Raw genomic sequence first — 13,312 nt, forward strand, 5'->3', positions numbered from 1 at the left:
GGGGGCTCGGGGCTCTGGGAGGGTCGGAGTCCCTCTCCCGGTCTCTCTGCCTCGGTCACTCCATCAATTCTCAGGAAAGTCCTGCAGGAACCTCTCCCACTACTTGAACTCTGGGCGGACAGAGGAGGGGAGGCTGGGGGCTGGGAGGATGCGGCACAGCCGAGACTGTCCCCTCCAGCAGCACAGTCACCACCGAGCAGCCCACCCTGCCCTTGCTCACGGGAGGGGTACGGGGGGGGGGGGGGAAGGACAGCCAAGAGCAACCTGAACACAGAAACCCGACTGAACACGGGCCTGCGCTTGGTCCAAACACCCCCATTTCATTGTCAGGACTCTATCAGCCCCCCAGCAGCAGGACCCACCAGCCAGGGGCCCCAGCCTCAGGGCTGACTCCCACCCGGCCCCCCCTCACCCCTCTCTGAGCACTGCAGGGAGGGTGCCTCGCTGGCTGTATTTGCTCCCCTGTCCCAAATCCAGCGCCCTGGGAGGAAGAGGGAGGGAGTGGCTGGGAAGGTGGGTGGTTGCTGGGCCACCAGGAAGCCACCCCGAGGGCGGGATGGGCACCCACAAAGACAAACACTCCCTTGCTGGTTGCTTTCCTCTGGTGCCAGTGTCCCTCTTCCCCCCAGCTCAGAGCCTCCTCTGGTGTCCTTGATCGTGCCAGCTGATGCCACCCCCATCCTGGGCACAGTCACGCCCTCCCGAGCGGTGGGAGGGACACATTGTCTTATGCACTGGCCCCTGCCCCACTTCACCCCATGCCCCCCGGGGAGGGGTGCTCAAGCCACACTGCCCTGTTTGCTGCCATGAGGCCCCTCAGCACCACCGGGGCGGCCCTTGCCCTCTGTACATACGGCTGCATGACGGTCTGCCGGGCCTCGCCCAGCCCCCAGACCCCAATAAACGTTTCTGGTCCCAGGCTGTGTCTGTGTGTGTCCGCTTGGGAGGGCGGGGCGGGGCGGGGCATGCTGAGAGGAGCGAGGCCTGAAGGTGGGTGTTGATCTCTGGGAGGGGGGTTGAGGCTGACATTGGGATGTTGAGGCTGGCATTGGGGTGTTGAGGCTGACAATGGGGTGTTGAGGCTGGCATTGGGGTGTTGAGGCTGACACTGGAGGAGTCCCCAAGCCTCTTCACTCCCTTCCACTGGAGCAGCCAGAGACGCGGGGTCTGGGAGGTGTGGAGAGCAGGGGCTGGGGGGAGTCGAAGCGGAGAAGAAGGTGGAAAGGACCGAAGGGGGGGACCAGGTTTGTGGGGTGCTAGAGGGGAGTGGCGGGGGGGGGGGGCGGCTGCGGCCACTGGCTGGTTGCCGGCACCGGGGGGGTCGCGCAGGGCGCGGGCACACACCTCCCCGCGTCCGGACGCTCCCCGCCCACCCAGCGGGGCCCCCCAGGACCTGGGCCTGCGGGGTGCAATGCCCCAACCCCCAGACCAGCCTCTCCCCGCAGCCTCCCGGGTCCCAGGCAGCACGTTGGCGGCGGGACAGTCGAGCCGGCGGGGCCGGGATGACTCAGTCGGGCGCCGGGCACGAAGCTCCCCGCCCACCTGCTCCGGCAGAAGCGCGGCCCCTCCCCGTCCCCCCTCCCTGTCCCGCGGGCGGCGCGTCACCGGAGCGCGTCCCGCTATTTATAGGCGGAGGGGGGCCGGAGCAGCGGGGTGCGGGCTGTGGGGGTGCCGGGTCCGGGGTGCTGCAGGGCGGGGGGCGGAGGACTGCTCCTCCCCGTGGGCAACCCCGGGTCTGTTTTCCTGTCCCGCACCCCAAGCAAGGTGGGCCAGGTGGGACCGGGCCCTGAGCTGTCTTTGGGCCCTTCCCCCAAGGAAGGCCGCAGGGCTGGTTGGGATGAAGGGGGAGGAGGACCCCTGATGGTGGGAGAGGAAAAAAGGGGTCACAGATCCAGTCCAAAGGCTTAGAAAGCAACTCACACAATAGGCACCGACTGTGTTGCAGGAACCAAGCCAGGATCTTAATTTTATTTAATTTTATTTAATCTTCTCAATGACCCCATGAGGAAAGAGGTGGCGTCCCCTTTCACAGACGGGGAAGGGGAGGCCCTGAGGTGTCCAGTGGCTTACCCAAGGTCCTAGGGATTATCCTGCTCCCCCGGTCCTTTGTGAACCTGGGGAAACTGAGGCCCAGAGGGACTGGTAACATGCCCAAGGTCACCCAGCGAAATAGTGGTCAAGCCACTGAGAAATCGTATCTCTTGCCAGTCAGCGCTTCTCCCCTGGGGCCCTGGATCTCTTGGTGCCTTCAACCAGCAAGATGGAAGCAGAGACACCCCCAGAAGCCGGGCCAGGGGCCCAGGGATCCAGACCCCACTCCACCGGAGACAATGAGAGCCTTTCAGCCAACCCTCCTGCACGCTCCACTCCCATCTGCCACCAGCCGGCAGCTGGCCTGGACCCGGGCCTCCTCCCCAGCCCATTTGCCGCACTGCTGAGCACAACAGCTTTTTCGGGTGGCTGAGCCGCTGACAGCAGGCTCACAGCCTGAGGGCTGGGAACAGCTGGTGCCCTCGCCGTAGCCTCTGCCTTCCTCTGTGCCCACTCAGTGGGTGGCTGGACCAGCAGCACCGTAGGCCTGGGGCAGAGCAAGCCCAGGAAACTGCTGGCGGTGCCAACCCACCGTTTGGCTCTGGTGCCTGACCCACACGTGCCCTCTGTCCTCCCACCTCAGCCTAAGTCTAACTGTGTGCGGGTAAAGGTTATCTGGGCTTAGGAGAGATGCGAAAAAGAGGGGGAGGCTGGGAGGAGCCGAAGACAGGAGAGGCCTGAGAGGGTAGAGAGATGGATACCAGAGGGAGCCTCTGTCCAATGCCACCCATTCTGCCAGCACCAGCCACTCCCTTTGGTCCCTTGAGCCTTCTTCACTCCCCTCCCTCCCCATACCCGCCTCTCCCAGTGCTTGGCACACCTGCTGAGGAGTGCCAGGAAGACGGCAGGCAGCCTCAGCCCTCCCAGTGCTTGCAGGGAGCCGGCCTGGGGGTCCCCTCTCAGCCTCAGAGAGAGCACTGGGAAGAGGGCCAGGGCCCTACACCCCTTTTCCAGCTCGTGGCTCTGCAGCCGCCACTGTGCGCAGTACCTCTGCCGCCTCCGCCCGCTCTGAGTCACACCCTCCCACGCCTGGAGTCAAAGACCGGTGCTCCTGTTCATGCAACGCTGAGATTCTGGGGAGCCGCTGGCCCCCCTGAAACGGAGCTGGACTTGCTCAGGGAATTTTTACCTGGGGCCAGTGAACCCCTTTAAAGGGTACGCAGATGGTATAAGGGGATCAACTGCATATGCTTGAGAGAATGGACGTATATTTTCATAAGTTTCCATACCTAAGAGATCCAGGTAACTTCAGGGGATCTGCTTGCTGAAGGGCCTTCCCAAGCACAGCTCGGAGAGGGGGTTAGAGGCCCCTGGTGGAAAGAGGTCACTTTCCAGGCTGGGGGGAGCTTCAGAAGGAAGGAACTAGGGGTTGGGTTGTGGAGGATGGTACAGGGGGGGTAAATGGTGATGGAAAGAGACTTGCCTTGGGGTGGTGAACATACAATTACATTGTACAGATGATGTGTTGTAGAATTGTGCACCTGAAACCTATATAATTTTGTCAACGTGTCACCCCAAAAAAATTCAATAAAAAAGGAAAAAAGGAAGTAACTAAACCCAAAGCTTCCCAAGAGATAGGCTCCCACAACCCATGACCCTTCGCTCCAGGCCAATCCTCCCCACAACCCAAACTGTGAGGCAGTTTTCTGCCACCACCTGTGAGAGAACAGCGCCATCTCCTGGTCCAGAGTGGAAGCCGGTTTCTGTGCTGCAAGCAGGAGCCCAGGTGTGGCTGCCATGTACCCTCCTTCTGGTCTCTCCTCAGCTGCCTGAGGGGAGTGGAGGTGGAGTGGCCTCCCATGCCTTCCTCCTCTGGTCCATGACTGGGAAGGGGCCCCATACTCCAAGCTGAGAGCTTGTCCAAGGCCCTGCCCCTTCTAGGCCACAGCTTCCCCACTCAGGATGACAAAGAATTGTAGCAAGAGCTAAAAAACTAAGTGCATACAGGCTGCCACAGTGGCATCAGGGAACCCTCAAATTGGTGAGGTCTTCTAGACATTTCTCATCGAACCTGGGCTTCCCTGCCTTGGGCCACCCACTCCCCCCATCTGGTCCAGACTGGACAAGGACAGTCAAGACAGATCTGGAGAGGGGCCTGCTGTCCCCATGACCACTTTTTTATTTTTTAAAATATCTTTTATTGATTTTTTACAGAGAGGAAGGGAGAGAGATAGAGAGCTAGAAACGTCAATGAGAAACATCGACCAGCTGCCTCTTGCACACCCCCTACTGGGGATGTGCCCGCAACCAATGTACATGCCCTTGACCGGAATCGAACCTGGGACCTTTCAGTCCACAGACCGATGCTCTACCACTGAGCCAAACCGGCTTCGGCCCCATGACCACTTTAGCCCCGCCTTTCCCAAGTGCAGATAAGAACATCTGCCAAGTACATCCCCTGAAGGCCAATTGGCTTTGTATTGCTTCCCGAAGCAAAAATTCCTCAGGAGAGGGGCGGAGGGCAGGGAGGTAACTACCTACATCTAGAATATCAGTCCTCACTGTGTCCATATAAAGGAGGCGGCCCCTTCTATGCAACCTTGCTCCCAACCTAATCTTCCTCATCTGAGTTGGCATTCCTATATTTAATGGCTGACTGACCCCCTGGACATCTGTCCCTCAAACCGCCCTCTTCTAGCCCTTCTCCCCACAACTGGTTCCTTCTCATCACTGCAGAGTCCTCCAAAGATTAAGACCTTGGGACAACCCTGACTTCCTCAGCCCCTCTATATCCACAAAGCCGTTTCACTTCCAAACATCTTGAGTCCACTTTTCCACCCCAACACTACATTAGCTTTTTGTGTGTGAATTCAAATGTCTGTAATCCTACCTTATAATGTTGCCAAGACTAGAATGAATGTCAAAGTACTGGGCTCTCAGAGCAGACATTTTATTGTAAAACTGGCAGTTACTGCTCCCAGTAATAGTTGTAAAATAAAACTTACTTCCTGTTTGTAAAAGGGGCTACAAAGTCACTATGCAACTCACAATGGCTGACAAACTTGTGGCATGTGCCTTTTCCCAATTTCTGAGAAAAGCCCTTTCTTTATCCCCTATGTGATGGGTATGAGCCCCTCCCCCCCAAAAAACAAAAACTGAAGCACAGTATTTTGGAGGCTCGGGTAGAAGCCATTCCTTCCCTCCCTGCAAAGCAGGCCCTGCACCCCACTGAACAAATCCCCTCTATCATGGGTGGAGAGGTCACAAGTCAAGAAATGAAACAGGGACCCTGGAAGGGCCTGTATCTGTCCTCAGCGTGCTCATTCCGGCCCTCTAAATAGTGAAGACCCACCCTGGCCAGCTAGCTCAGTTGGTTATTGTCCTGATATACCAAGGTTTTGGGTTCAAGCCCCCAGTGAGGGCATATACAAGAATCAACCACTCAAGGCATAAACAAGGGGAACAAATCAATGTTTCTCCCTCCCTCTCTAAATAAATACATAAATAAGTGAAGCCCGCAGTCAGTAACTTTGGAAGAAGCAGAGAGGTAGATGAAGGCTGCTTTTATTAAATGACCGAACCACGTAACTGCCAAGGCCACTATGTACAGGTAGGAGGGCAAGCTCTATTTCTTGGTCTCTTCCTCCTTGGACAGAGTCTTGATGATCTCCTCCTTCTTGGCCTGGAGCCGCTCTTCCCGGCGCTTGCGGGCTTCCTTGGTCTTAGACCTGCGGGCCTCGGCCTGGTCACTGAGCAATGGAAGAGAAGGTGGGTCAGTTTGAGAACAGATAGGCTGCTGGGAGATGGCAGCGCATGCCCAGACCTCCCTCTCTGAACAGTTAGCTTGAGGAACGAGTCACCTGGCTATCAAGAACTCCCACTTCAACTAACCTACAGTCCCTACCCCACGTCTCAGAGGAACACTTTATAACAAAAGTCAGAGAAGCTGCCCCATGACAGAGGCCAATTCCTGAAGAAACTTACGCCAGAAGCTTCTTGCGAGCCTTGTCTGCCTTCAGCTTGTGGATGTGTTCCATGAGAATCCGCTTGTTTTTGAACACGTTACCCTTCACCTTGAGGTACAGGCTGTGGTACCTGCAGGATGTAGCGAGCATAGGTTCTAGCCAGTGATGGGATCAGAGTTGGCCCCTCCACACCGAGTCCCTACAGCGTGTAGGGTTCCTTTCCTCTCCTGCTGATGAACTTTCCCTAAAACAAAAAGCTTTCTGGCCAGAAGAGCTTGTCTGACAGACAGTTCAATACTTTCCTGATGTTTGGGGGTGGGATGGGAAGAAAGTGGAACACATCGATGTCTGTTCTCCAGCCCCCTCTAAAATCAACAAGTAAAAAAACAAACACACACACACACAAAACAGGACAGAACGGAAGAATTTCCTAAGCTTACTCAACACACAGCTCTCTCGCCAAGGCCAAGGATAGAACCGTGTCTGCACAAAGAACAAGCCTTCAATAAAGCAAATAGGTCTTAGCGGGCCCAAGAGGAAGACGTGCTTACATGTGGCGGTCAATCTTCTTCGATTCCCGGTATCTTCTGAGTAGCCGGCGAAGAATTCTCATCCTCCTCATCCAGGTTACCTTCTCGGGCATTCGAGCATTGGCAGTACCCTTTCGCTTACCTGCGGAGAAGATGCGTTAGGTCCATCTCTGCACTTAGATCTCAAAGGAGTTAATTCAAGCCAGCTGATTGGTCATGACAGCTACCAACTTGTGAAAACCCTCAATCAACTAGGTCATGTGCCAAGTGCTTTATATCATTTTAAGTAACGTTCCCATTTTACAGATGACCCCAAGTATTTTATTTCTTTCACTTATTAAATTTTAAAGGAAGCACAAACAAGGCAGTTCTTCCCCCCATGCTTTGCACAGAATGCAGATATGATGGGCAAGCACCCAGGCAGCGCGGTAAGCTTTAAAGGTGGTGTGACCTTCATCTCCCCAAATTTTCCTGACCTTTGAAAGTGGTTTTAGAATTTATTGGACATCTTCAAGAACCAAGTAGAATCTTTGGCATAGGGTAGGTACTCAAGAAATGTGACCTCTTTCTACCAATACTGTACTTTCAATTTCAACACCAGTGCCAACTTTCTGATTTGCACAGAGAAAGCACATCAACTATCACAGTAAGAAAAGGGCTCAAGATTAGACAGACTGGGAAGAAAAAGATCCTAAATATATTTCAGTCCAGACTTAAAACATCTTAAGTCTTAGAGGAAGAATGCACTAACCGATGCCCATATGCCGGCCCTTCCTGCGGGCCAAGGTGTTTTTCCGGCATCGAGCCCGGGAGTGGACAGTCACAGGCTTCCGGATGATCAGCCCATCTTTGATCAGTTTCCGAATCTGCTGCCCTGGAAAAACATCATGTACCTGGTCAGTCAGATAGGGCCTCGCTTCAATACAAGTCTTAACCCAGAGTTTTAATAGGACAGGCCCTAGACACGGTGTACATCCCCAGCCCAGTGATCTCAAAACTCCCCCACTTTTAGGAATTTGTAGCATTCTCAAAATATCCACCACCATTGCCCAGGTGATGCCTCACCATCCTGGCCCACCTTCAGTAAGAACCCTGCGAGGTCCATTTAACCAAAACCCGTTACCCCCACTTCCTCTTGGTTAACTTCCCATCCACTGACCCTTAGCTATAAACTCTACCTGCTCACGCTGTATTTGGATTTGAGCCCAATATCCCTCCCCGCCTGTAAAAGCCCACTTGCAGTGGTTCCTGTACCTATCACAATGATCCCAAATGAAGCCTGCCTTACAATTATCATATAATTTTGTTTCTTTCCTGTAATATTACATGGAAGTATTGTGGTATGATGGATGCTCTCTGTAGGATTGACACCTATTTGCCTTAAATATGCCAACAGGTTCTCCTGCATCTGAGGCCCCAGGTCTTCCCACATCATTATTTCCTAAGTCATTTCTACCCCAGAATGCCTTCACAGAGCTATAAGACTGAGTATCCACTCTAGGAACAGTAATTAATATTACACTGGGCGGTTCCATCAACTTACGTTTGTTTTTTTCCCTCCTAGGAAGAGCTAAGACAAAATCCTAGCTCTTTTATTTACTTTTTGATTAAAAAAAATTTTTTTTTTCTACTAACAGTCTGTCCATTAATTTCTATCCTGCCCTTTTGGCAAATGGCAGGAATAAAAACTCTGGCATCTCCCTGATTCTGTGATCCCTCCTTTTATAAGACCCCGCAGACTATAAAGTCAACACAACTGTGTCATCTTCCATCTCGTGAAGAATGAGTAAGGGGTAGGGCGAAGAAGGAACATAGACCCAAGAACTCACGGGAGTTGGCATTGGCGATTTCGTTGGTCTCATTGGGGTCCAACCAGACCTTCTTTTTGCCACAGCGGAGGACGCTGGAGGCCAGCCTCTTCTGAAGCCTGAGCATACTGCGAAAACAGACACAGTCAGGCCCTGGGAGCCTCTGCTAGAAGGCAAGATTCCCCAGCACACCTGCCCCTGTCTTCTTAGGTGGTGAAACAGAACACGGGGAAGTGGATGTGCACGCACACACCAGTGTTAGGGGCAAACACGTCCCCCTCCACTAAGACTTTTGCCAGCCCCGCCATCAGCCCCCAATCTTTCCTGTATCATTCTCTCCTCTGGGATATGGCTCTGAAAACAAGTATTTAGCGTGAAGCATCCGTGGCCAGTAGACCTGGTTTGCTGGTTTAGCGCTTTGTTTCCTTCGCCTCATCACAGTCAGGAGGGCAATCCCGCTGGCCTTAGAGTGTTCCTATGAGCGGTCTACGGGAGGAGTTAGCGTTCGGCCCTCTGGGCAGCCCGAGGCCTGAGACCTAACCACAGAGGCAGAGACGGGCTGGGATCCAGGAGCGCCCCGCGAGCACGGAGGCCCGGGCCTCGTCACCGCCGCTGCTTTCCCTCGGCCCGCGTGGGTCGCCCCGCCTTCCGCGGCCTAAACTTCTCGGGACGCCCCGCCACCCTACTCCCCTCCAGGCCGGGCCTAGGGTGCTCCGGCCTCCCCCAAACTCCGGGGCCCGCCGCGTCAGGCTGCCTCCCCTTCCCCCCTCCCATCGGGGGCCCCGGACCGAGCCCCGCCGCCCCCCGGCAGCCGGGATCGGCCCAGGCCGGAGCCCCGCGAGCGCTCACCTCATGGCTGCAGCCGCAGCGGCGAAAGGAAAGACTCACCGCGGCCCGGCTCCTCCCATTATCTGCGAAGGGGAGAGGGCACCCCCCGCTCCGCTTTCATCCGCGTTCCCCTCTTGTCCTTTCACCTTCCGCCATCCTAAACTTACTTATATCGCGTGTACATGCCCGAGATAGTAAGAAGCGTAACATCAGGAATCGTTTTAAACTTAAAAACATAGAAAACACACCCCTTTGGTAAGGCAAAATGGTATAGTCCGACTTCCTACTGGGCACGCGCAGCAAGGGTGCGGGCTCACGTGATTAGTGGGAGCCGGATGTCAGCTGGATCGCGCAGGCGCAGTAGGCGAGTTTGCTAGAGTGGCCCAGTCCTTGCAGGCATCGTGTATTCTCTGGGAAGATGTTTTATTAGCGGGTGGAAAACATGAGGGAATGAAGCGGAAGGAAATAATAGGGCAGAAATCAGGCAAGAGCCACGTTCTTATTCATTTTCTCAGTAGATCAGGAGCCCCTGGAGTGCAGAATAGGTCACCAAAGACATCTTGTTTTTGCATCACTGTGGTTCTTAATCTTAGTGCCTCAGCTTTCTCCAGTGTAACATTTCCGTAACCCAGATGTGAAAATCAAGTAAGTTAATGTTCGCAACTTGCAAAGGGAAGCTTTAAGACAAGCGCCTTGGCAGAGGGAAATTTGTTTGGCTTACACGGCACTACAGCAGCTTTAGAGCTTAGAGCTTAGTAAACACACTAGTAGGGTTGTCGAACTCAATCAGAGAAGGGGCCAAAATCCAGCCTAAATCGCGGGCCGAATGGTTTACTGAACAGTCATAAACTGTCATTGTGATGGAAACGCAGCCGAGTGCAGTGATGACAGCGCGGTGCGGGCCACATTGCAAGGCCTGGCGGGACGGATTTGGCCCGCGGGCCTTGTGTTTGACACATGTGCACTAGAGAAATTGTATTTTGGCTGAGTGAGTGCGTAGTTGTGAAAGTTAAAAAAAAAATAAAAAATCGAATGACCACACAACCCATAGTTCTTCCCTCTGGTCTGGCGTACCCAGTGCAAAAACCCGAGGAGAATATTCTGGAATCCAAGAAACCTCGATTTGAGTGCTGGCTCCACCTGATTACCGCATCGCTAGCGGAATTTTTCTCACAGCTAATCAGGGCTCAGGTCAAAAAGGGAGAAAGAGGAGCAAAATGTATGCCGCTTCCTCACAACACAATTAGTCATGTTACAGCTAAGTGAGGTAACAGAGATGGAAAGTCCAGGTCTTTGTGACTGAAAATCCATGCCTTCTGTCATGCCAGGCTCTCTTTGCCCAATGGGCAGGTGGGGATCCTGCTCGGGATTGGATCTGCTCGCAGGACAATGCTAATGGGTTTCAGCTGCAATGTCTCTCAAAGTGATGTGATCAGAAAAACAACTTAGGTTGGCCATCTACCTGTTGCAGGCCGGCCCAAATCTCCATTCTACTTCTCACCTCTCCTCTTTGTGGAACAGGAGGGGTAGATTAGGGAGGTAACGGGTCCTCCTGTCATGACTGACCCCTACACTGCTCCTTACAACATCTCCAAAGGCCCCAGGAGTCAGTCATTTCATTTCATTTTCCCTCATCCTCCCAACAACCCCAGGCGACAAAGATACCCCATTTTACAGAAAAGGTGTAGTGATGTGTCCAGGGCCACATGACCAGAAAAAGCCTGGGCCACGTTGGCACCAAGGTCTCTTGCCAGAATCCCCTAGGCCTTTTCTCTCCGAACATCAATGCGTGGTAAGTGGGGTCCAGGCCTTGGCTATTTGTCCCCAAATAAGGATGAAGAGGGAGCAATCCTAGGTCAATGGTCATTTGATCTGATTTCAGCCGGTTTCTCCTCTCAGCTCCTTTCTTCTTCCCTTTTCTTCTCTTTTCCCAAGAACCCGGACCTCCCCCAGCCCCAGCCCCAACCCCAACCCCTGCCTTTTGGAAGGGCCTGGGGGTACTAGCAGCTAAGACAAGACCCCCTGGGTCCCTGGATTTCTTGGGCTCTGCTGGGACTCCCTTTGGACACCCTCCCCACTCCAGCCTCAGCCCCCCGCCGGCCAGCCCAGAGTCAGAGGCGGGAGGGGACTTTCTGTTTGGGTCCAGGGGGCCTGGGCTCCCCCAGGGGAGAAAGCAGTTAAAGCCGGGTCCCTGGGACCCAGAAGTCCCGGGGGCCCAAGCTGGAGTGGGGAGACCAGCTAGGAAGAGCGGTTTGGGACGGAAGGGGCGGGGGCACGGTGCCAGCCAAGCTAAGCCGCGTTACACCTCCGTTAGCGCTTGGCATCCCCGGTAAACCGCCACCCCGGCCCCCAACCCGCAGGCGAGTCTCTCCCCCCACCCCCACCCCTGCCCGCAGCGGGGCCGCCTGCACCCCGGGCCGGGCCGGGGCAGGAGGGGCGCTCCGCTCCCGCCGCCTCCCATTGTCCGTGCGCGGCGCCCGCGGAGGGGCTCGGGGGCGGGGCCGCGGCGGGGGCGGGAGCGGCGGGCGGGCGGGGGGAGATGCGGAGCCTCCGGGGCGGGGGAGGCGGCGGAGGGAGGGCCGGCAGGCAGGCAGGCAGGGCGGCCGCGGGCAGGGCCAGGTGGCTGGATCCGGTGCCTCCGGCCTCTCGCGCGCTGAGGGCGCCCGGCGGGGCCGGGCGGGCGGCCGGAGCGGAGGCCCCTCTCCATGGTCCAGAAGCCCAGCATGTCGCGGGGCCCGTACCCTCCCTCCCAGGAGATCCCCATGGAGGTCTTCGACCCCAGCCCGCAGGTGAGGCGCGGCGGCGCGGCCGGGGCAGGGCCGCCCCGGGGACCCCGGGAGGGTGGCCGGAGGGCGCCGGGGAGGAAAGGGTTAGAGCCGGGCGCGGAGGGGAGAGGGGCGCCTGCTCGGGGGAGGGGAGCCCGGGTGCCTGCGGGTTCGTGATTGATGGGCGCTTGGCCCGGAACGGGGCTGCGGTTTTGCGGAGCCGGAGGAGGCGGCGGCGGTCGGAGCGCCTGTCACCCTCGCTCCCTCGGGTCGCTGCCGCTCGGGTACAGGTCCCAGTGGGTTGAGGATGGGGTGTTGGAGGGGGGATCCCGGGGTGGAGGGAGGCTGGAGAGCGAGCTCAGGCAGAGGGGCGACGCCGGGCACGCTCCGGGCGCTGGCGGGGTGGGTGGGGCGGGGGTGGCCTGGGAGATGGCCGAGCCGCTAGTGGGAGGGCGGCGCCCCAAGGCCTCGGGAGCCGCAGACAGTGGCCCTCAGAGTGGGGAAGGGGCCAGGCTCCCCACACCGGCCACGTCAGCGACACCCCTACAGTGGACCGGCTCCTCGACCCCAACACCCACGCTCTCCCTTCTCTGCCAACCCTCCCCTCCCCCCTCAGCCCCGGAAAATGCCTCCAAAGTTTGGAAAGTTGGATGGATGCCAACTCACTGTCCTGGAGGGGAAGAGGCTGTTACCTGGGGGAGGAGATCTGCTGCCCCGTCCCCTTTCCCCCCAAAAAAAATCCACCGAACTGTGCCCACGGCTTTCTCCGAGGAAGGGGCATTCTCGGGGCGGTGGGTGCCCATGGAGTGACTGGCAGGGTCTGGACTGGTTTCTCTGGGGCATGTCCTTCTCTAACCTGGCAACACCCCAAGGGAGAGCGTTAACTCTTTTCTGGCCGTGTGTGGCCCGAGTGCAGCAACTGGAACCGCCATGATACCGTGGTTAATCTGCATGTGTGTGCGGCGGCGGGGGCCAGGTCAGGCCTAAAAATACCTTCCTTCCCCACCCCAGGCCCCTCGGAGCCTGCGAGGCAGCTGCCGGGCCTTTCTTCCAGCTGTCCCTCGTCCGCTGGTGCCACTCCCTTTTCCCGGCCGGGGGTGGGGGGAGAAAGAGTCCGAGCTTCCTGGGCGATCCTCTTAAGTCGTTCGGGATCCCGGTTCCAGAGGCAGGGTGTGTGTCTGGTTTAAAGAAGGTTCTGGGGTTCCCAGGTGCCCTTCCTGCCCATCTGTCCATCCTCCTCCTGGTACTTAGGCCCGAGTATCAGGAGGAGGATGGAGCTCCTAGTCTGGTCATGGCTTAGTACCTTCTCTGGTAAAGAATCTCTAGGATGCGGGCTGGGGGCACGGGCTTGGAGGGCCTAAACCCTCAATCATTGTGACCCCCCC

At 56.7% G+C, this 13,312-nt stretch overlaps 2 protein-coding genes and 1 long non-coding RNA gene across 7 annotated transcripts in view; 1 reads left to right on the forward strand and 2 right to left on the reverse strand.

The window, feature by feature from the left end:
• LOC123651109 overlaps positions 1–13,312 on the reverse strand; it is a 14,734-nt gene continuing 1,422 nt past the window's right edge. Inside the window, exons 2-3 of the long non-coding RNA XR_006739598.1 lie at positions 1,161–1,167; positions 1–133 (exon numbers count right to left, since the gene is read on the reverse strand). This is a non-coding gene — a long non-coding RNA (uncharacterized LOC123651109). The remainder of the gene's footprint in view (positions 134–1,160; positions 1,168–13,312) is intronic.
• Positions 5,557–9,332, reverse strand: RPL19 (ribosomal protein L19). The gene is made up of 6 exons (XM_036407945.2): positions 9,184–9,332; positions 8,356–8,462; positions 7,278–7,400; positions 6,548–6,668; positions 6,016–6,126; positions 5,557–5,780 (listed from the first exon to the last, which is right to left on the reverse strand). The coding sequence occupies exons 1-6, from the start codon at positions 9,186–9,188 to the stop codon at positions 5,657–5,659; spliced, it is 591 nt and encodes a 196-aa protein (XP_036263838.1). The 5' UTR covers positions 9,189–9,332; the 3' UTR covers positions 5,557–5,656.
• The window catches only part of CACNB1 (calcium voltage-gated channel auxiliary subunit beta 1), a 16,560-nt gene continuing 14,989 nt past the window's right edge, over positions 11,742–13,312 (forward strand). For 2 of the 5 annotated variants that reach the window (XM_036407930.2, XM_036407932.2), the window contains exon 1: positions 11,742–11,951. In XM_036407930.2, the coding sequence (XP_036263823.1) occupies positions 11,868–11,951 (84 nt within the window). In that variant the 5' untranslated portion in view covers positions 11,742–11,867. The remainder of the gene's footprint in view (positions 11,952–13,312) is intronic. The other 3 variants (XM_036407929.2, XM_036407927.2, XM_045570817.1) reach the window with 3 other exon arrangements.

The sequence above is a fragment of the Pipistrellus kuhlii genome, unplaced genomic scaffold, assembly GCF_014108245.1.
Source record: "Pipistrellus kuhlii isolate mPipKuh1 unplaced genomic scaffold, mPipKuh1.p scaffold_m20_p_37, whole genome shotgun sequence".
NCBI classification, from domain to species: domain Eukaryota; kingdom Metazoa; phylum Chordata; class Mammalia; order Chiroptera; family Vespertilionidae; genus Pipistrellus; species Pipistrellus kuhlii.

Excerpts from the sequence above, each read along its gene's own strand:
- RPL19 (XM_036407945.2), bottom strand. Across the intron at positions 7,401-8,355 it reads AATCGCCAATGCCAACTCCC|GGCAGCAGATTCGGAAACTG; the intron begins GTGAGTTCTTGG and ends ATGTTTTTCCAG. Across the intron at positions 6,669-7,277 it reads GGGCCGGCATATGGGCATCG|GTAAGCGAAAGGGTACTGCC; the intron begins GTTAGTGCATTC and ends TCTTCTCCGCAG.